This window comes from Orbilia oligospora, assembly GCF_000225545.1.
Source record: "Orbilia oligospora ATCC 24927 unplaced genomic scaffold scaffold00210, whole genome shotgun sequence".
NCBI lineage: Eukaryota > Fungi > Ascomycota > Orbiliomycetes > Orbiliales > Orbiliaceae > Orbilia > Orbilia oligospora.
Window position 1 is genome coordinate 264,202 of NW_011645767.1, and position 21,477 is coordinate 285,678.

The following is a 21,477-nucleotide window of genomic DNA, read 5'->3' on the forward strand; positions in this document are numbered from 1 at the left end:
AAAGCCAACAGAGAGCTACTATAGGTCCGTTTATAACTAATTTGTACTCGATGGACGGACATGCAGACGGAGCGGGGTAAGCTTATCCGCAGAGCCGCTTCCTTATCGGAACGGATCTCAGCTCAGTCGTCCGTGTATTTGCATATTCGCACCCCTAACCTCAAGCGCGCGATCCCCAGACGAGAACCAATGTGCGAACTGTGCACCCGGAAAATACTCTTTCGAAATTTCTATATACCTCGTACCTATATATACGTATACCCGCTAGAGTTAGCTAAATTCTAAATGCCACCGAAACACGACGATAACTGCACTGTCATGGGGCTTACGCTAATCATATAACCTCGACGCCCCTCTATATCAATATAGTGAGGAGTAGCCGAAATTGCGAATCATGTGACACCCGGGTTGCAAAATCAACAAAGTCGCCCATATTTTGGACGATGAGATTCTGGAATGGCGGCTTTTCCAAACAGTTCAGCCTATATTTAGATCTCGGCTCGAATGGTGTCTCAAAGATATACGAACAGTCGAGTCCGAAAACTCCCTTGATGCCTTCACTTTCGAAATTAAAATTCTACCAGATATCGCTCCGAAGGGAGATCTGTCTTGCGAAGTCTTCGACGACTGCCTTGCAAGCCTCACCGCCCTTCTCGGCTTCCTCGATTCCCTTGTTAAAGAGAGTGTTATCAGCGCCTTAGACGGTATTGAAAAGGACTTCGGGCCTGCAAATGATGATGTAAGTTTGATGAAATCCAAATAGTCAAGCGGTACTATTCGGTGGGGTCTATCTGAGAATGTGGCATGCTTCTCGCGCCCAGGCTAGCCGCTTGATGATATGAACTCTGAATACTATTTAGTAATTCTCTACCCATGCGATATCATCCCGGATTATACGCGCGACTATTTAAGATAGAACAAAACTTTACTTATGTTTTTTTTAATAGAATAGGAATAATGGCAGGGTAGAAGAAACGCCGGCTGGAAAAACTGGGGATTATAGGAACCGTAAAAAGCAGTGTTTTATTTTGGCTTGGTATTACGTCGCTTTCGGAATACCGGTATGGTCCGCTGCCTACACATGCGCCCCCAACAAGTACTCCGAATGGTTTATACAATAACTCAACTCCCAAGCTGAATGCCTACCGAGAAGTAGATACAGAGTCAACAGAAAACATGCACCGCTATTTAAAACTTGAAGCACTGGGAAATCTTGCAACAGCGCTCCAAGATGAACTGGACACCGCAGATGTTATCCGGCGTTGCGCTGTGCATCTATCTTTGGGACGAACTGCTGAGGAATATGACCATGGCAAAGAAATACTCTATTCTTTCAACATATGCTTCGAGTCACTCGATGTTTCCGGAAGAGGCAACCTGTTGGATTTATCATGTCCTCTGAGCATTACAAGAACCCGCTGGAACGATCTCAAGCCATCGGAGATTTCCGACCAGCTTCTTGCTGTACTAGAGAGAAGAGGCTGTGATTGTGAAGGTAGCAAGGAACAAGACCATCAGGCCGTACTTCGACTGAACGGCTTCCAGCTAGAGGCCAACCCATTAATGTTCGATATGTTCTTTCTCACATGCAAGAGCCCCCGACCATTGGCAGGAAAGCCGATTTATACCGAGAAAAAAGTATGAACCTGGCCGTTTTACCTAAAAATTGTATCAGAACGCTGCTAATGAATAGTACTTAGACAGAGGTTTGGTCGACAAGAGCAGGTTCGGGAGCGACACATCTTTAACCTGTGTGATGATATCAATCGACATCACCCGAGAGACTCAGACCCTACCGTGCTACACATTTCTTTTGACACGATTAACTTATACGCAACCCCTAAAGGCGCGCCAACTCACTCCGATGCCTTCCCCATGATGTCTCTTGAGAGCCTTCTCGGAGGCGGATTTTTTCAGAATCCAACGTCTGGCGGCGCATTCAAACTTACGGATAAGGCGATTTTAGCCTTATCACTCGCTCGCTGTCTTCTTCATCTTTTCCAAAGCCGATGGATAGAACGTCCATGGACTGCAGGATCCATTCAATTCCTTTACAGAGATACTCCTGCTGAAATATCAGACGTTCATCACCCATACGTATGCTATCGTTTGCCCTCGAGGGAACTAGAGCAAACGGAGCCAGTAATTGACAGATATGAAAACACTATGTTGTCATTTGCTCGCATATTACTTGAGATTGAGATAGGGGACATGATCATCGTGGATCCTACAAAGGATATCGGAGACGCCCTTTCTGATATCTTGGAAGGCATAGATGGACCTCGGGGGCACTACCACCAAGCCATTGTGGGATGTCTTCAATTCAGAGATTTGCTAACCGCCATGCAGAGGCGAGAGCGTAAAAAGAAGCTTGACTATCAAATCAGGAGGACCCTGTACACAGGTGTGGTTGAGCATCTCGAGCGAAACCTCTGCTCCTTAAGAAACCACAAGAAGCTTTTTGTACGGCGCAATCTTCGAATCGGGTGTCGTTCAATCAGTTCCGAGCAACCGTTGGCCGAATCTTACATCCCGAGACAATCTAATATCACCATAACGCATGCACAGATTAAAAATTCTACTCGGCCTACAACGCCGGGCTTTCCTGTGGAGTTTATAGACAAAGAAAGCTCGTCGCCAAGCCCCCCAGAGTCTTGTTGGAAATCAAAACCTAGAAACTTTGGAATATTTACAGCTCGGAACTACCCGCCCACAATTCTACCATAGATCTACTAGGGGCGGCCTTCCAGCGCCTCGAGCCGAAGTTCTTACGGCTAGCGATGGAAGGTACTCACTACACCCTCGTCCGCTCAAACGGAGCGACTTTGAAATTGCAATATTCTGTGCCTTACGGCGGGAGTTCGATGCTGTAGCGTTGATATTCGACGAGTTTTGGGATGAAGATGATGAACCATTTGGAAAGGCACCCAGGGATCAAAATACTTATACGACAGGAAGAATTGGTAGATTCAACGCTGTTCTAGTACTTCTGCCGGGCATGGGGAAGGTCAACGCGGCTAGTACAGCTGCTAATTTTCGCGTTAGCTTTCCGAGAGTGGAGCTTGCTCTCTTAGTTGGAATATGCGGCGGCATACCAGGATACCAGGACCATTCAGGAAGGTTTAAAGAAATCCTACTTGGAGATGTCATAATAAGTGACGACATTGTCCAATACGACTTTGGAAGACTTTTGCCCAACGGTTTTAAACGGAAAGATAGTCGACAAGATGCTCTTGGAAGGCCGAATATAGACATCGTTGGTTTCATAGCCACTTTAAGAACCGAAATTCATTTGGACCGTCTGCAGCGACAAACTGCCAAGCACCTTGCTGCTCTCCAAATAAAAAGTAGGCATGGGAGATTTACAGATCCAGGAGAAATGGAGGACAAGCTTTTCCAGCCTTCATACAGACATAAGCACCGTGACGGCGGCTCCATAAACTGCAATATTTGTATTAAATGTGCTTCGGACGAAGATCCTGTCTGTGAAGAAGCTCTCGGGACCTTGTGCACCAATCTTAGCTGTGACGAAACTCAACTAGTACCGAGGCAAAGGCTCATTTTTAATAGGGAAAACGTGGCAGAAAGTAGGTTCACCCGCAACGGACACAAATCACAAGACCAGGCACCCCGGCCGGCAATCCATTTTGGTTCAATTGCATCTGGCGATACGGTTATGAAATCCGGTAATCATCGCGATATGGTTGCGAAGAGGGACGGTATTATCGCCTTCGAAATGGAGGGTGCTGGGGTTTGGGACAACCTTTCATGCATTGTTATCAAAGGAGTTTGTGACTACTCGGATAGTCATAAAAACAAGATGTGGCAGGATTTTGCTGCTGCTACTGCTGCCTCCGCTACTAAAGCGCTTCTAGAAAGATATCATAAGCAGACAAATGAGGTTTAGTTCATAGGAGAGGCATCCTGCTTCAACTTTTACCATATATCCAGAGTTATAACGTTAGTGGATGTCGCAGTGTTAATAGTTTCCCTTGCGCTCAGATCTAGGAAGCTCCGCCGCGGGTCTCCTCTATATACCCTTGTTTTTTATCAATTATATTAACTCCTATTTAGCGAAAATATTATGGTTTAACGTCAGCGAAGTGTAGAATTTGATTTTCGTTTGATCTTACCGTAATGTTATATCTTGGCCATTGCGTTCGTCAAATCTGGAAGATCCTACAGTTGCAAAGATCAAATATAAAATTGGACTGATATCTCACTATAAGACCTTTTGATGGGTTTTTGGAATCGCTTTTATATTTATAGTTTAAGACGCTTTACACAGCATGCTACGGAGCAAGGTGGTTTCACAAAGGAATACCGAATATACTGGTGTACCTCGACTCTCGAATCCTGAACAATGGTCAATTGTAATCTGGAAAAAAAGATTAAAATGGCCTTTTATTTGCTGTAGTGATATAACCCCAAGGATCTCGGCTCACCATCATCGATATATAATCTCGTAGAGTGTCGTACCGACATATTTGGGCCATGGTTTGGTTACGGGGCTAAGCTGGTTTAGTGTCGAGACTGAGCATATATCGCCTTAACGGGAAATGCAACATGCAACACTGTCCGGGATTAGATAGCCAAGGAAGCTTGTGTTGTTCTATATACACTCCGGCTTATAGGAAAAAACTAGGCGTAGATCCTTCAGCCCAAAGCACTGACTTCCATAGCAAGGGATACAGACGGTTTCGCCGGGATTTGTAAGACCCTCGCCCCGTTTACGAGGCCTGATATGATGCTGGTATGTATACAATACCGTGGCATCAATAGTTCATGCCCAAAACGGGTCCGTAATACCAAGACTGGATGTGTTACGCTTGGCACGGCGAGTGACTTTTGCTGTGTTGCTGGTCGAGATACCTATTGATGCTGTCCACGCTGACACGTGGAGCTACATTTTTGTAATGCTATATCAAATCCTCCATCGTTTTCCTGGGGTGCAGAAAAAAGATCGGATAAGGAGCTTACCTAAAAGCTCATCGCGAACCTGGCCCAGGGTGGCTTTCACAGCTGCGCTGTCGTCTCACCTTCCCATTCAGTACAGAATGCAACATCGTCTAGCTTCTGTGCCGCAGGCGAACATATACCCGCCTCCCTAAGCTAGTAATACCGCCGGCTTCTCATATATCGCCGCTTCAATCGCAAAGGCGATGTAAGGACCGAGATCTAGACGGCGCCTGATTCATTTTATCTTAGGCTAATATCTCAGGATAATCTCAACTTCAAAGCTTCTGCGATATATGGTGACAGAATTTTATTCTTCTAAATTGAGATTGGGCAATATTTTGGTTACGAGATGTCAACTTCTTTGCTTCATCGGGGCAAATTATTTACGGTAAATTTATGATAGCAACGGTGGATTGACGATCCCCGATAAGTATATAAATCAATCGAAGTTCTGCCTTTTGAGAAGCATCATCATCAACATCAAGTAATACACTTCATCAACCTACTAGTATAATTAATACTACTTTCGTACCCTGTCAATCAAAGTATCAAAAGCCCAAGTTTAAGTCTGATACAAAACGAACCCAAACTTTTTACCCTCTACAAAGACCAAATTCATACCAAATATCACAATGAAGTTCTCCATTCTCGCTGCTGCCTGCGCTATCGGTGCTCACACTGTCGCCGCCGCACCAACCGCTGAACCAGTCGCTGACAACTCCGTCAACAATTTACAAGCCAGAGAAAACAATGGAGCTTCATGCTTCTATCGCTCACCAGCGGCACCTTGGCGGGAGTTCACGATCATAACTTCGGGTCCATGGACACGAGGCAATTGGGGTCGAGGCCTTTTGGACAACCTTCGTGGACAGTGCGGTATTATTACCGACTGGACATTTGAATACAATGGCTCCAATGGTAACGGCAGGGCTACTTTCAAGACCGATCTGGTACACCCAGCTAAATGCGTTAAAGACGCGATCTGGTTGGCTAGCGGTCCAACCAACATCGACGCTTACTGTCCCAACGTCTAAACGACGGAGATCCGTTTAGTTTATCCCTGTACAATTCCCCAAACTTCTGTGATCTGATTTGACAGGGAGATTCCTTTTGAAGTCGTTTTGTTTTCCTTTTTTTTTCATGTTTTTGGAATTTGTATGCGTATACTCTCGCAAGCCAGCGCTGCTAGCAAGAAGAACCCAATTTTTGCGGCAAATGGGAACCTCGAACTGCTGGCTTGCGAGGTAGGATCGGTCCGACGTTTTGTAAACTAAAATTTAAAACCATGCATGTAGACTAGCTAGAATTAGTTGCAATAAAACTGCCAGCAGAAATTCTCGCTGGTTATCTGGTTTTGAACCCCACTTGCGCACGTTAATGAAAGTTCTAACATCGAGTTATGACCATGTTCTTGCCGACGATATCAGGTTTAAGTTGATCAATTGACTCGCTATGTTTCCCCACGAGAAGGTTGCATGGATCACGAAGAACCTCTCAATAAACCAGTTTTCCTTTTTTAAAAAACAATCATAACTTGGAATAGTCTAGGGGCCCCTCAAAAAGATGAATTCGTGTCAATGAAACACGGTTTTGGGGGACGGTTTCGTGAAAATAGTGCCCCAAACTAACGCTGTTGCGAACTCAGGTTCGAAGCGAGCATAAACAAAATACAACAGAGCAGAGCACAACATACAGATGGCGTTGACGTCAATTGACCCGGAAGCTCCCTGCACTATGATATCATCTTCGATCTGAAGATTGTCTATAGATCTTAGTCCCACGGCCAGCAGCTATATAGCCCCTACGTATATCAACACTCAGTAAAAGAATTAAAGGGCGGGGAAAATTATATAATTATAAAAAAAGACTTCGCGTAGTAGTGCATATGCATACTAGCTATACCAAACCTACACCCCGGTGTGGCTGCGTTGCAGTACAGAACTAAGTTACACAAGTCTAAATACAGATTCGTCCGCGTGACTCTGAAAGTAGTTTTTTTTTGTATTGTTATAAAGTTTTCCCAAATTATCTCGAATACTAGTATTCATCAATACCATTGGATTCGCAGCCCCCACGGAGGACCGTTTAATACTAGTAGAAGGACTTCAACTTTAAGATTCACGATTGGGAAGCGCGTAAAGAAGTTCTGCTTCCGAATATATCTTTAAGCGGAAGTGATACATGGGACAAGCTGAAGCTCAATACTAATAATTGAAATAGCCCATGCATATCGCAAGGAACTTCATGGAACACGAACTGTAGCATACAATTCTATATACATGTACAATTGCGAGCCACGCAAACAAAGAACTTTGGAAGAGGCAAAGACTATTTACATCATAGCTAGGTCTCGACAAGTTTTTTCTCGTAGGTAATTCCGTTTCCAAAACCCCATATATAGAACGAAACGCGAGAAGCGTTCTTACTCTTCATCAGCATTTCGGCGGAACCTAAGCTTTCGCTTATAGTATGAGCTCTTCTGACTAGCTTGCTTCCCAAGCTTTTGCTTCTCCTCATCAGTGATATAGACGTTCCTGAGTTCCTCGATGACACTATCATCATATTCTTCGCCACCGAGACCAGCTTTAAGCTCTGCTTCAGTAGGCTTCCTATTTGTTGGTGGTCTGGGGGAAGGTTTAATAGGTTTTCCGATATCCGTAAGTACCTTCGTGGGGTAAACCTGTTTCTCGATAACAACGGTCTTTTCCTGAACTTCGACTACGGTCTTTGGTGGCCGCTCGATGACTTGAGTCAATGTGACAATGTTATTCTTTGTGGGGACGGAGACTCTGGTGTGACCACCCTGGATGATTGTGATGATGTTATCCTTGGTGACAGTAACAACCTTAGGAGGGAGTACAACGGTCTCGGCGGGCTTAACGACAGGAACCTGAACTTTTTTCGTTTGTACAACTTTCTGCGGAGTAGGCTCGAGCTGCTGGAGAGGAATACATCCTCCAAAGGGACCGTTCTAGTAGCCGTTAGCAATGCCCATGGATTCAAATACAGTGTGGGAGTTTAAGGCATATCATACATGGGCCTGATTTTGGCATCTAAGAATGCAAATTCTTTGAGCAGTGTACTTCCCGACGCAATTCAAGTTCGCGGGTAACGTAACCTCGATCTCGCATGGTGCTGGGGCGCCCCACGGGCGGATAGAGTCGGCATTACCTTGGCAGCTTGTGGTTACTGGCAAGCCTTCGGTTGTCCACTGGTTAGCGTTACCGTTGTAGTCGATCATGCACTTGAAAGGACCGCCGCCGTCCTGGTTGACCTGCCAGGCTGTGATCTTGACCTTTCCACCTGGAACAACCTTGGGGATACCACTATTGAGAGTCTGCTTAATAGCGTTATCAAATCTGGTCTTCTTGCCCCACTCCAACCAAGCCATGTGGTCAATGCCCCATTTGATATCGTTAAACCCTCCGGCGATAGTGTCCTGCCATGGCCATGGCCATGCCTTCTTTTTATTAGCTACGTGCATCCAACCCGCTTGGTCGACTCTTTGGACCTGAGTAACCAGAGAGTCCGTGGTAACACCGCATCCAGTGTGAATATATTTCTTGTTCCATTTATTGTGAACGACCTTGTGGTCGAAAACTGTGACATCCTTCTGCCAAGGGAAGAAACCACCGCTATCTCGTTTGTTGCTTGCGTCATAACCCAATCCGTAACCAGCAATTTTTTCATCACCACTTCCCACGGCCTTAACAAAGACGACGTGGGCAGATACGAGTTCGGAAACGCCCAAGAGAGCGATTGCCAGTGGGGTCAAAGGGATTGAAAGATGCATCTTGATTGATCAAAAGAGTGTGTTGTTTATAAATGAATGGCGGTAGTAGGTAGGACAAAAGAGTGATTCAGGGAATGAGTGAAACTGGTCAAAAGCCACAAAGCGAGAATGAATGTTATCTACTAAGTAGGCCTGGAGCTGGATCGACAAAGGCTGTGATGGTGGAAGAAATCATCTCTCAAACCGCCATTGTTCGTCCTTTTTATACTTGGAATATTATGGTGATGGATGCAGTAACGACCCCATTATGCTATGATATTCAATTATCACGTTGGACCACAAGTAAATTGAGAAATCGAAAACAGCTTTCGCCTATACCTGGTATTCAAAGTTGTAGCGCCGCTTATGAAAACGTTTACGGTAAGTTTTGGACGAAATTAGAACAGTTCTTCCATATGTTGATCCTTCAGTCACACGCCCAGATTCATCCACCGGGATTTTGCCCCATAGCTAACTTCAGCAATCCAAAACTTCTGTTTTTGTTTTTTGTTTTTTTCGCATAAAAGCGCCAGAAAACTGAGAAGCCTATCGAAAGATCAAAACTTGAAGTGAATGCCACTCGCGTCGACAATCCTATATCCTAACATAAACAATAAGAGCACTATGTCGCTCTCGTCGGATCTAACCGATCTCGTTCTTAGACATGGTGAAAGGAGGAGCGATCTAATCTTCATTAGTACTTACATCTTAAGGTGGGACTTCATTAAGGGCCCGAGCTCTTCTTCATAAACTGAGATCTCGTGAAGTCGGCCCGGCCACACAGTTTATGCATCGGCAATAGCGGCCAACTCGAGCACACGGGAACTTGGTGCCACAAAAAACAAATTTTAAGGTTTATAATTTAATGTCATCAGTTGCAGCGCCTCGATAGCGTTGAAATTTGAGGCTAGCGTGGATCACCATCTTTAGCACGAATCATAATCATTTCTAAAACCCCCCAGATGATCGATAAAGGCATCTCGAAGTAAGATAAGTTCGCTCGGGAAAGCGGCAGCGACAATACGAGATTACTTTTGCAGGTGTACTTGAAATAAATAAACATAATGATCAATATATAGATCGGATGACAGTACCATAGTACTATAGTACGTATTATAACCCCGAGTTGTTTCAAGGCAGGGTTTGTTATCACACATGTATATCATAAAATCACTAGCCTATCGGAAGCCTGGCGCCGACTATGGCTACAGTGCACTACAGCAAGGGACATGTAATCCTGATATAGTTTGTTAGTTCTGATATATTATGTCTTAGTTGTCATAAACAGTTCATGCATGCACTGTAATAATCGCGGCGAAATAGCCGAAATCGGAATGCGATCGCGCGCGATGCTGGTAATCAACCGATACTTCCCGCCGAAGAACTCTTATTACAGATACAATAGCCAACGGCTTCTTCAGCAGGTATGAAACGGAAATTCAGGTGCTGGATATCCGATTGGCAGGAAAACACGACACCTATCCCAAACAAGTACTTAAGTATTTTAAATTTAGCGTTGATCAATAGCTCGCTACCAACTTAAATGGTTATATTATCATTATTCGGTTCTCGGCTGCATTATTCGTTTTTTTCTAGCGTTCTAACTAGGATAGCACTGGCCGAGGGACAGGTTGGGTTTTTGATGGCTATTGATGGTTGGCCGGATGAACGAAGAAAGCTTTGCCAATGTCCCGAACCTACCCGGGGCACCCTTTCAGTACATTGATACCATATCAGCTCAATATTGCAATTATGACCGACAACTAGTAGGGCCTAGAGAACTAGATAGGTTATGCGGGGAAAGCTTCTATCTAGCTTGTCCCTTCGCAACTGCAACTTAGCTCTTAAGCTCTTTCGGTACATTGGTTTTGGCTTCGACAATACCGAAGATCGGTACGATACCCAGACAAACTCTAGCTCTCAAAGTTCATTGGCATCTAGTATTTTGATTTCAGATTCAAGAAAGACAAGTCGTACCCAAATTACCGAACTCAGTAATGACGGATAGTTCAATCCCGGCTACCGGCTCGACCATCACTCGAGCGGTCGAGGCCAAGAAGCAAAACCCAAAGCGAGTACCCGAGTCACGACCAATAACACCTTGGTGTTCACGTGGCGTTGGGCTTGGGAACAAGTTGTTGTTGTCGTAGGGCCTTAGTTGCAATTGGGTTAGTATTCAATCACTGCCTAGCTCATCCACTAAGCTTAATACGGAAATTATTGGAGCCGCAAGGAATTTCTAAGATTGGTGTTGATTGTTATTGATAATTATCCCCACGACCCGCTGCTTGTACAGAATAATGTATAATTCGGGACGATTAATTAGTATGAATACCGGTTGCTATATTTTAATTATGGTAGTTAACTGGCCAATGGATGGCGTAGCGCAGAATCGGAGCAAGCCGGTTATAATATATTAATACCCATCTACCGGCCCGTAGGCCTAGATACGTGACGACGTACATCTATGGCCTTTCCAAGATAGCTATAGCTACCTAGTATACGTACTCCAATCGTACTCCACGAGAGGGATATACTAGTACAGTTGTGTACGTAGATGGCAGCACTGCTAAAGAAATCTGGCCAAAGAGCGCTAGAACCTGCTGGCTGGTAGCTGGTGGAAGTCCCTCGAATCCAGGCGCCCAAGTGCACTACTCCCTACTTCGAGGTGCAATTAGATTGGCAGAAACACATAATATAATGTACCTTCCTAGTACGTATTAATATTCATAAAGAAACCAAATTTAAGCAGGAATAACGTAGATATACATACAAACATAAACCTTTGTATACCCCGAGGCCAACATTACAAAGATGTGTTGATCAATGGTTGACCGACCAGCGCGATCGGTAAAATTATAAAAGTCCTGTAAGGTCAAAAATCGCGATGAAATCATGTTTGTGCATTTTGATTCAAGTTCGTTTTATAAATTCAAACTTTGATTATCAACCCTTGCGCTACTTAATATCTACTTAACCTTGTACCTATAAGGTCTTTGAATATCTGTACATGTATGCCTCGACAATACTAAAATTCGCGAAACGATCGATTTCAATGACTCTCGCCCTTTATTCCAATTTCATCTGCATATCCTCTGGGGCTCTCGATACCGCCTTACCTTAAAAGACCTTAGCTAGCATGACCTATTGTGCAGCGTATATAAAATCCTTGGCAGCGTCTCGATGTTAAGAAGAAAAGAAAGAAAAAAGGAATAAATATGGCTGCTCGGATTCGGTATCGTACTTTGGATCCGTGCACCCTTGTCGAGACAATCAACACGTGGCGAGAAACGTCCGTAGGCTTGCGATTCCGGTCTCCAGATACAGAATCGGTACTGCAAGTACACCCTGTTGTAGCAGGGATACCAACCATCGACGAATCGAAGGTGTCCATCGTGCTGATAGCAGCACCAAGTGGCGGTAGAGCGGTACCGGTACACAATTGCAGGATATACATCAAGTGCGAAGGCGGTGCACATCCTATACGAAAGTGTGAAGGCGCTTCGGTCGCGGGGCTTTAATATTCTCAATTTCCCCTATATAATGAAGTAGCTATGGGCCCTCCTCCGGAACGAACATTTTCTGCGGAGCGCCCATTTTTCAGCGGCAGAATTCACGTAAGTATAATGCCAAAGCTTCCTTCTCGTGCTCACCCACATAGCGTGACCCAAGATTGGTACCGCAACACAAAAGTCCAGAAAACCAATCTTCGGGCTTTGTGTTGCCACCGAACACCTCAAGTTTGTTGTTGGTGTTGTATTTAGGATGCCCCACATATGCCCCATTTCGTTTGCATCAAAGTGTGGCGCACGCCGATTTTGGGCAGACACGTTCAAGAGCTTAAGTGGCCAACTTAGGCCTCGACCGGGTACAACGTTGTAAAATTATAAATATGAATATGCACCATTCGGTAATATATTTCCGCCATGCTGCGCACCGATATATTGTGTCCCTGGTTTTATCCCTCCCTCCAGTTTACGCAATGGTGTGGCACTTTTAGATTTTAGACAAGTGTGGTTTGGCCGGCATGATCATATGATTGGGATAAGTACCTGGTTTCGAATATGGCAATTGCATGAGCTAAAATAAAAAACAAATTCTGAAGTAAAAAAACAAATTCTGAAATAAAAAACAAATTCTGAAGTAAAAAACAAATTCTGAAATGAAAAACAAATTCCGGAATACAAAAAACAAATTTTGGAATAAAAAAACAAATTCTGAAAGAAAAAACCGCTAGTATTGATTCCCAGGTGTGACCATAAATTTCATCAGTTGTGAGTTTCCGGTCTGTTCAAACCAACCTTGGAGGTAAAGTCGCAGTAGCCTCTCATTGAGAGGCGAACAACCTTCTGGGTTCTGGGAGTCAGCAATTGCAGCACGGGTGTTATCTGTTTGATAGATAGCCATGTTCTCCCAGACTTCCCATCTTGTTTTATCACCATACACTTTCTCTTTAAACATCGGCATCAGCGGTTGGAGACGCTCGTCAACAGTCTCTGGGAGCTGGTTGATCCATTCCATGTAGGGAAACCCTTGGAGTTTGAAATTACCACATTGTTTCAGCAGTTCGAAAGTATCGTTCCACTCCACAGAAGCTGAAGGGTCAAGAGGAACGATAGTATAGGCTCGTCCAAGGTTTGAATTCGAGTATGAAATGTGTAAGATATCCCTGATGCAATGATTCACTGGAATAAACTCCTTTCGTTGCTTGGGAAGCAATGGGTAGGTGCCCATTTTGATGCAGCTAATAATAAAACGACCCATGAAATCGTCTGGATTCCCATACCCACTTTCGCTATGCCCGAGGATAAACCCGGGGCGATATATGGAGATAGGAATGCCCTTTTTAATCGAGTTCCAAAGCAGCTGTTCTGCACCCCACTGGCTCTGGGAATACCCAAGGTCGTACATTAGACCTTCCAAGTGAGGCTCTAGAGGCTCATCTTCCGAGAGTGTTAGTGGCCCTTTGAACAGACCTGTAGGACCATGAGCTACGAAACTAGACGAATAGTGGATTGACTTGGGTCGGCCAGTGACGGCTAATCTTATGATATTGAGGGTACCTATGATGTTGGCTGCACGGTGAACGTTGTAAGGTTGTACGTAATTAACTAAAGCCCCGAAGTGGAAAATTGTCGCGCATGAATTGGATATATCTTCGAAAGTTGCTTGGTCAAGACCTAGCTTGGGGTCTGCAAGGTCTCCGGGCAGGATGACTATCTTCGACAGAAAAGGTTCTTCATGCTTGCCGATTGATATTCCATATTTCGCGAATGCCCCCAAGAGACGGGACATGCCGTGGTCAATGCTTTTTGCCCGGACAAGACATTGGACCTTCTTGGTTTCAGGCATTTGAATAAGAGCATGCACTAGGTATGCCCCTAGAAACCCAGTTGCCCCGGTGACGAAAACGTTCCCTTCAGCCTCTGAGCGCCAATCTGGAATTGGCCCACTCAAAGGTTCAAGCCCTTCCGACAGAAGAGCATCGTTTTGCATGCATTCTTTGGTGTCGAAGTCTTTTTCTGTGCTGTGGTCACGGCCGATATATTCGGCCATGGCAGATAAAGTTTGGTGCTGGTAGAGCGCATTTGTAGTGAGAGCAATACCGAACTCCTTACGAATCTTAAGTATCAAGGTTGCGCTCTGCAACGACGTGCCTCCCAAAGAGAAATAGTTGTCATTAGGTTTGATAGTCGAGGGTGGTTGGGAAAGGGTCTGAAGCCAAATAGACCGGAGCTTTTCGAGGTTGGACTTGGGTTTTGTCTCGCTCGGCGTTTCTAAGGACAAGTAATAAAGTTCCACAAGCTTCTTACGATCCACCTTTGCACTTGTGTTCAGAGGAAGCTGATCGATAATCCGGAGGCGAGGAATGGAGTACCAAGGAAGAACTTCCTTCAGTTTGTCGGAGACAGCTTGCAAAGTACCAGCTTCTTCAGGCTTTAGGACAATATAAGCTAGCAGGAACGCGGATTGCCCAGGCTCAGATTGTGGTGGGTGGATTTTCAAGACTGCAGTCGTGGATACAGCGCAGTGCTTGATTATGGTGGCTTCAATACCCTCTAGCTCAACTCTAAAGCCATGGATTTTGATCTGATTACCTTTTCGTCCAATATATTCCAACAACCCACGCTCCTTATAACGCACTAGATCTCCAGTTCGGTACACCCGCTTGGGTTCGCCGTCTTTGGCAAGTCCTGTGACATTGACAAAAGCCTTCTCGGTAAGGTCCGGTCTTTTGAAGTAACCAGGCGAAAGACAGGGGCCTCCTACACACAACTCCCCGATAGTCTCTAACTTTCCATCTACCAGCTGAAGATCGTCATTAAGAACGTAAAGATCGGTGCCAACAACAGGACCGCCGATGCTGATACACCCTGAAGTAGCCTCCTCGAGGGTTACTTCATGGTATGTACACCATACAGCGCACTCAGTCGGGCCGTAGGCATTAATCAACTTTCCAGGAGGACCATTCTCCAGTACTAACTTCATCGCCATGCTATTGGCCGCTTCGCCTCCAGTAACAAGGATCTCGACGGACGAGAATGCATCTGGGCACGCAAACGCTACAATATTAAAAAGCCCGGTGGTAATAACCATCCAACTGACACGGGATCGTTTCAAGGCTTCCGAAAAGGTGAACGGGCTGCTCAAGATATCTTTAGTGAAATTGACTATAGTAGCACCACTCATCAAGGCGCTCCATATGTCTAATGTTGAAATATCAAAAGTAGGATTGGTGACATGGCCGACAAGATCATGAGGCCTCATCTTGGCCCACCGCTTTACGCGGTAGAGACCTCGAGCTAGGACCTGAACCCCTTTTGGTTTGCCTGTGGTACCGGAAGTGTAAAAAATATGAGAGCGGGTCTCCGGATATGTTGGAGTTGGGATGCAATCTTCGGCCCCTCCTGTACTAGAAGGAGAGTCAAGATTTTCGTGGGATACTGTGACTTTTGGAACCCCTCCAAGTTGGCGATGTTGGTTCTCTACATCACTAATCAAGTACACCGGTTGGGCATCGTCCAACCTGACTTGAATTTGATCGTCGGAGATAGATGGGTCAAGAGGGACGCAAGTACCCCCCACAAAAACCACAGCCAGTTGGGCAATTATTTGGTTGATACCTTTGGCGGCCAATATCGCAATAGGTGATTCGAATGGAATCTCGCGTTTACGAAGCGTGGAGGCAAGAAATTTCACCTTCGCAAGAAGGCCGGAATATGTGACAACTACATCCTCGGTAGCATCGACATAAGCTATCTGGGACGGTGATTCTTCTACTTGGTGTAGGAATAGGGATATCATTCCGCAACTGGGAAGAATAGGGTCCAACCGATCAGCCCGTTGAATAACTGGCATGATTATGATTTAAAACACTGGGAAAGACGATAGTAGACTGAAGTGAAGAGCGATATATACGGGGTCGACTTAGGATTATCCTGTGTACGACAAACTCCTTGGATTATGAATGGCGTGTATTGAAACTGGAAATACAATGGCAATTGATGCTGTTTATATACCCCTAGCTTTGAAGGTTTCTGACTTACTTCCCAGTATTCTACTGCGGTTCCTTAAGTTGGGTTTGAGGACATGGTGAATTAGTCTCGTCCTACAGAGGTGGTCCACGCAGGATGAGAACCTCTCCTACCCATTACTACGGTGCGTCAATCACACGGACCAGCCGCGAATTCGGCTCAGCTGGTCAAGAGGGTAATGCAATAAAATTCAGTACCTCGTGTAACTCCGTTAGAGCAATCACCAAAATATCCGAGTCGAGTTTGGACGTTTGTGATAAATTAATTAAACTAAGCTCTAAATATACAAGTACTTTGTATATGACGGTTTAGTTGGCTCCACTAGCCTGCATTGAAGTCGGGCTACGAGATCATGTATAGATGTATCACAATTGTACAATTTATAAATTTGATCACAGGAAACTGCCTCGCGAACTTGATCCGAGACTTCGCGGGAAACTCGTCAGTATCCGGAGCGACCACCAGGCGCTAGCGCTAGGCTACGACCAAAAAAAAAAACATTTATCTATGTTATGACGGGTTGGTAAGAGTACTTTGATTGAGAACGAACAACAGAAATAGTTTAGGACTCTTCCATGCCTATGTACGAAACAATTTAGGCCCTGTTTACAACTACATTTTTATCTTCGTTTATAATCGGATTAAGATGGAGACTATATACTTACATATCATTGGAAAAGAAAGGGTCGGATCTTCAAGCCGACAAATCATAGCTGCAGGTATGTCTATACGGGCCAAATTTCGCCTTCCATATTTTGAGGCTACCCTTTCCGAGCCAGCACATGTGGAGACACTCGATTTTTAGTGGCCAAGGATAGCTTCGAACTCAAAATATGATCTAAACCGTCAACAATGCGTCTATAAAATATCTGAGGCGACTTGTTCTTTTTGCTAAAGCAGCAATGGGTGGTAGCTAGCACTCAGCCGTTCCGTAGCGACCCACAACGTTAAAGGGCACTAAAGACCTCGTATATGTACCTTTAAGCTTTTGCCACCAGCCCCACATCTTGGCACCAATCCAAGAATCTAAGTAACGAATAAAAAATATTTGACTAGGCTTTAACGGGTGATTTCCCAAATTCAAGTAAGTAGTACTGGTTACTGTGATACTCACCCCGCAGATTGAAGCTACCCGGATGGATTCATTTGACCAATGGTAGATCCGAACCTAAGATACTTTGAGCTGCACACAAATGAGGTTGTCTAAATAAGGTTTTTTCGGATGACAACCCTTGATCCATCCCGTTCTCCTATATGTGCCATCAGGAACCGAAAAGTAATATAGCAAGCCCGTCGATTATTGATATTCCAAGTAGATCAGGGACGTACGGCTAGCAGCCTAGGTACGCCCTTCAAAGAATCATCTAGGATAAATGCGCGACTCTCGCTCTTCAATGTAGTCATCTCAAATCTTTCAGAAACCAGAAGGAAAGAATATCTATCGATCAAACCTATACTTTCGCGCAAAAAGGAAGCTTCGAAGTTTCCTCTATTTTTAAGTATACTTGTATCAAAATGAACACCGAAAAGTTTGTTCGCGTCACGATGCTATTCAAGAAAAACCCCGGTATGTCTGATGAGAGATTCAACGAGTACTGGGCCCATATTCATGGCCCGTTGTGCATTGATTGGATGAAGAGGTATGGAATCCTCAAATGCGCACAGGTAAGTTCTAAACTCTTGAGTACTATATCATTCCAAACGCCGCTTAGGCTCTTCTCGCATATCCTAAGTGTAAATAATAGAAGCACATCAACAAGGACGGCATGAAACACCTAGCGACTACTTTGCCTGCATGGCCTTTGTCAACATTTGATGCAATTGAAGACTTCTACGTCCGTGAGTTGAAGGATTTCACCGATGCCATCTTGGATGACTTCTACCAGAACACTTTGCTCCCAGACGCTGGTGTCTTCGCCGATGCCGCAAGCATTTTTCTTTCTGTTGGGGAGGACTATATTGTTGTTGATGATGGGAAAGTGATTGAGCAGCACGAACGAGACTACCATTGCGCTTGACGGAGTCTTGAGTGGAGATAAATCAGAGGCTACATGCAAGTTTTCACTGTATTTTCGATCGCGATCATCTGCATGCTTACTCCACTTTGGAATTCATGGTGGACCCTGTATGTAATAATATGATCAGATTTTAAAAATTTCATATACATTGTTTGTTGCCCTTGAGTCAGCCGATGTCGCCGTTGATATAATTTGATTTACATGAAATCCGGGATCTTTAGGAATCGACTGCATAGATTCGGTCTACAAGAGCCTATAAGCCGGCTCTAAGGGTCTAGCAATGACATCATAGGCCTACGCGTGAATGGGTATCTCGCTGTCGTCAATTAAAGTTCATGCTACGGTTATTCAAAGTATAGCTCCAGACGTCTAACGTTATAATTAGATGGAGAACATGATAAATAATTGGTCTAACGTACGCGTATACGTGCAATTGACAAAGGAGGTCTAGAGGACCCTCAAAGTGTGATATCAACCCTTTAGTTACATAAACTCACGTCCTTGCCCTTAAGATCGGCGGAAAAGATCTGCATCGTTATTTTTTAGCTCGAAAGTATAATAAAACAGGATTGCTGGTGAAACATCCCTACCTTCGATCGATCGAAGAGCTGCTGGGACATTAATCACGCTGACTAGATAAGGCATACGTGCCGAGTAGCCTTTGATGTATCGATGATCATATGAATGCATAGCCCCACAGTCTGGGTATTGTATCACTTTTACAAGCGGGGAATCAACATTGTTAACTTACTGACCCACTTGCCACTGTCGCCAATTGTCTCCGGACCGGACGTCGAACTTACTTTTTAGGACTTCGCTTCTACGCCTGGTCCCGTTACTTTAAAAAACCTAATACAAGCGCGAGGGCGGGACGGGATGCTCCCTGAGGTTTAGGATAAGGAGCCACCCGACATTCTTTGCTGGGTTACATATTCTCTTAGCCTGAAGTCTCTTTTAGAGTTCATAGAATAATTTCTGATAATTTCCGTTTAAGATCGGTACAAGACCCCGCTCCAAATTGATCACTAGTGGAGGATAAGCAAAGGATCCAATTGCCGGGTCGGCAGTGTGACGAGTCTAGTGGAGCAGCTTCAAACGCTTTGTCTCCGCCACGAAACTCAATTCTGCAGCTGCCGTCTGCCAAGGTTTGCAAACACAGTAGGGAATATATATCCACTCTCAATCGCGAGTTATGATTTTAGATCGTTGGATTATACCAGCCGAAAAACCTCCCCCCTTCATGAGCTCGGTTATAACTATTTTTCTATACATTAATTAGGAAAGAAACGTTTTGGTAGCCAATTCAGAATGGAGAATCTCGAATTACATTCTAGCGAACTGAAGCAACGTCTCTTAGAGGGCACGACGATTGTAAGAAGGGAGGGAAAGGTCATTAGATATGACGAGTCCTCAGCACCAAATCCCCTTCTGACTATTTTTCCTCGCTCTGAAAACGATGTTGCTGAAATCGTAAGCTTCCTTCTCTTGAGTTTCTGACTTTCCAGAGATCACCTGTGATTATAAAACGAAGAAATCATAGATCAATCTACTAACTAGGCGATTTTTATATCTAGGTAAAATACTGCCGGGAGAAAGGATTGCAATGTTTCGCTCAAAGCGGAGGACACAATTGGCGAGTCAGAAATCATAAAAAGATAGACGTTGTCATCTGTATGAGAACTTTGAATAATATTTCAATCGATGAAACTGCCCAAACTGTGACATTGGGTGGCGGCACGATTATCGGTGAGCTGGTCGAGGCGGTTACGGCCAAGAAACTTGAAGTTGGTATGTAATCCCTCGTTACATTCTATGAAACGTCAATAATTCTATTTCATTGTGGTCGTAAGGTTTGCGAAGCGGCCTATACCGAACCTCATCAAATATATCGCTACCGTCGGGAATTAAATGCTGATACTATAATTTACCATGAATTTGTTATATAGCAACTGGTGTTTGCAACACTGTTGGCGTCCTTGGAACCCTTCTGCATGGCGGTACCGGTCGCTACACCGGAAAATATGGACTGGGGATCGATAATCTCCTCTCTATTAATATTGTGGATGCTTCTGGCAAACTTCACCAGGACATCAATAGGGTCACTGATCCGGAGCTTTGGTGGGCCATCTGTGGAGCTGGTTCATCGTTTGGCATCGTGACCCAAGCCACTATCAAGGCCTACCCCCAATCAAATGACGGGTTATCATGGAATTGTACGATGATTTTTACTGATCCCAGCGCCCCAGAACTTGAGAGGATTTTAGAAGCCATTTCGAAGACGCCGATGGATGAAAATATGAGTCTTCAGTGTTCCTTTGCCTGTCTTCCTCCCACTGGGCTTCCATCACTGATAGTAATGCCTTGGTACTACGGATCTGAGAGTGAGGCGGAGAAGGTATGGGGACGGCTTCTTGATCCGAGCTTTAAGCCCTCTGTAAAAAATGCGGTGATTCTTCCTGGCAATAAGGTAAACGAAGGAAACGATGCTATTTGCACTATGGGTGGTAGAAAGCCTGGTGTTGGAATGGGAATTGAAAGACTTGATCTAGCTGCTTTCTTGGAAGTTTGGAACTTGTGGACTGAATTTACGAAAATTGAAGGTGCTGAGGGGTCGGCTATTTTAATCGAACGGTTCTCAAAGGCAAAATCGTTGTCTATTCCCGACAGTGCTACTGTTTTCCCGCATTCGCATCGAGGAATCGCGTATGAGGTGTAAGTCTCTTTCTCGAAGTAGTTGATGACATCCTTAGGGCCCCCCACCTTGTAAATTGAATCCGATCGCGTCTCCCGCTACTCATTTAATTATTGATATATCAGGGCGGCGTACTCACTAACAAATTTTAATTTAGGGTTTGTTTCCCGATATATAAGGATGAGACGCTTGATATCAAGGCAGATGCATTTTCTCAGAGAATCCGGGATATCTGGATCCAAAAATGTGGCAATCCAGAGAAACCACGCTGCTATGGAGCATGCGCTGGATTCGACGAGCCTCTCGAAATCATCTTTGGAGGTAAGGAGAGGGTTCAGAAGTTAATGAAGATTAAGAAAAAGTGGGATTCTGAGAATTATTGGGGTGCTTTGTTTGAGATTGTATGATATATTCAGGAGATAGTGCACTAGTGGGGTGGCAAATTTAAAGCATTGACGGAAGTCGATTTCGTGAGGTTTCGAACCTCGATAGTCTTGCCAA

At 44.6% G+C, this 21,477-nt stretch overlaps 6 protein-coding genes across 6 annotated transcripts; 4 read left to right on the forward strand and 2 right to left on the reverse strand.

Moving 5' to 3' along the window:
* Positions 1 to 1,176: 1,176 nt before the first annotated feature.
* AOL_s00210g68 (uncharacterized protein) lies at positions 1,177 to 3,907 on the forward strand (the record flags this gene model as incomplete). Its single annotated transcript, XM_011128870.1, has 3 exons — positions 1,177 to 1,638; positions 1,705 to 2,463; positions 2,696 to 3,907. The coding sequence occupies 3 exons, from the start codon at positions 1,177 to 1,179 to the stop codon at positions 3,905 to 3,907; spliced, it is 2,433 nt and encodes an 810-aa protein (XP_011127172.1).
* Positions 3,908 to 5,591: 1,684 nt separating this feature from the next.
* AOL_s00210g69 (uncharacterized protein) lies at positions 5,592 to 5,993 on the forward strand (the record flags this gene model as incomplete). Its single annotated transcript, XM_011128871.1, has 1 exon — positions 5,592 to 5,993. The coding sequence occupies one exon, from the start codon at positions 5,592 to 5,594 to the stop codon at positions 5,991 to 5,993; it is 402 nt and encodes a 133-aa protein (XP_011127173.1).
* A 1,388-nt stretch (positions 5,994 to 7,381) lies between these two features.
* Positions 7,382 to 8,752, reverse strand: AOL_s00210g70 (uncharacterized protein; the record flags this gene model as incomplete). Its single annotated transcript, XM_011128872.1, has 2 exons — positions 7,382 to 7,930; positions 7,994 to 8,752. The coding sequence occupies 2 exons, from the start codon at positions 8,750 to 8,752 to the stop codon at positions 7,382 to 7,384; spliced, it is 1,308 nt and encodes a 435-aa protein (XP_011127174.1).
* A 4,212-nt stretch (positions 8,753 to 12,964) lies between these two features.
* Positions 12,965 to 16,090, reverse strand: AOL_s00210g71 (uncharacterized protein; the record flags this gene model as incomplete). Its single annotated transcript, XM_011128873.1, has 1 exon — positions 12,965 to 16,090. One exon carries the CDS (start codon positions 16,088 to 16,090, stop codon positions 12,965 to 12,967), a length of 3,126 nt encoding a protein of 1,041 aa, XP_011127175.1.
* Positions 16,091 to 17,781: 1,691 nt separating this feature from the next.
* On the forward strand, positions 17,782 to 18,284 carry AOL_s00210g72 (uncharacterized protein; the record flags this gene model as incomplete). Its single annotated transcript, XM_011128874.1, has 2 exons — positions 17,782 to 17,931; positions 18,012 to 18,284. 2 exons carry the CDS (start codon positions 17,782 to 17,784, stop codon positions 18,282 to 18,284), a joined length of 423 nt encoding a protein of 140 aa, XP_011127176.1.
* Positions 18,285 to 19,592: 1,308 nt separating this feature from the next.
* On the forward strand, positions 19,593 to 21,383 carry AOL_s00210g73 (uncharacterized protein; the record flags this gene model as incomplete). Its single annotated transcript, XM_011128875.1, has 4 exons — positions 19,593 to 19,754; positions 19,859 to 20,072; positions 20,231 to 20,996; positions 21,134 to 21,383. The coding sequence occupies 4 exons, from the start codon at positions 19,593 to 19,595 to the stop codon at positions 21,381 to 21,383; spliced, it is 1,392 nt and encodes a 463-aa protein (XP_011127177.1).
* Positions 21,384 to 21,477: the final 94 nt, after the last annotated feature.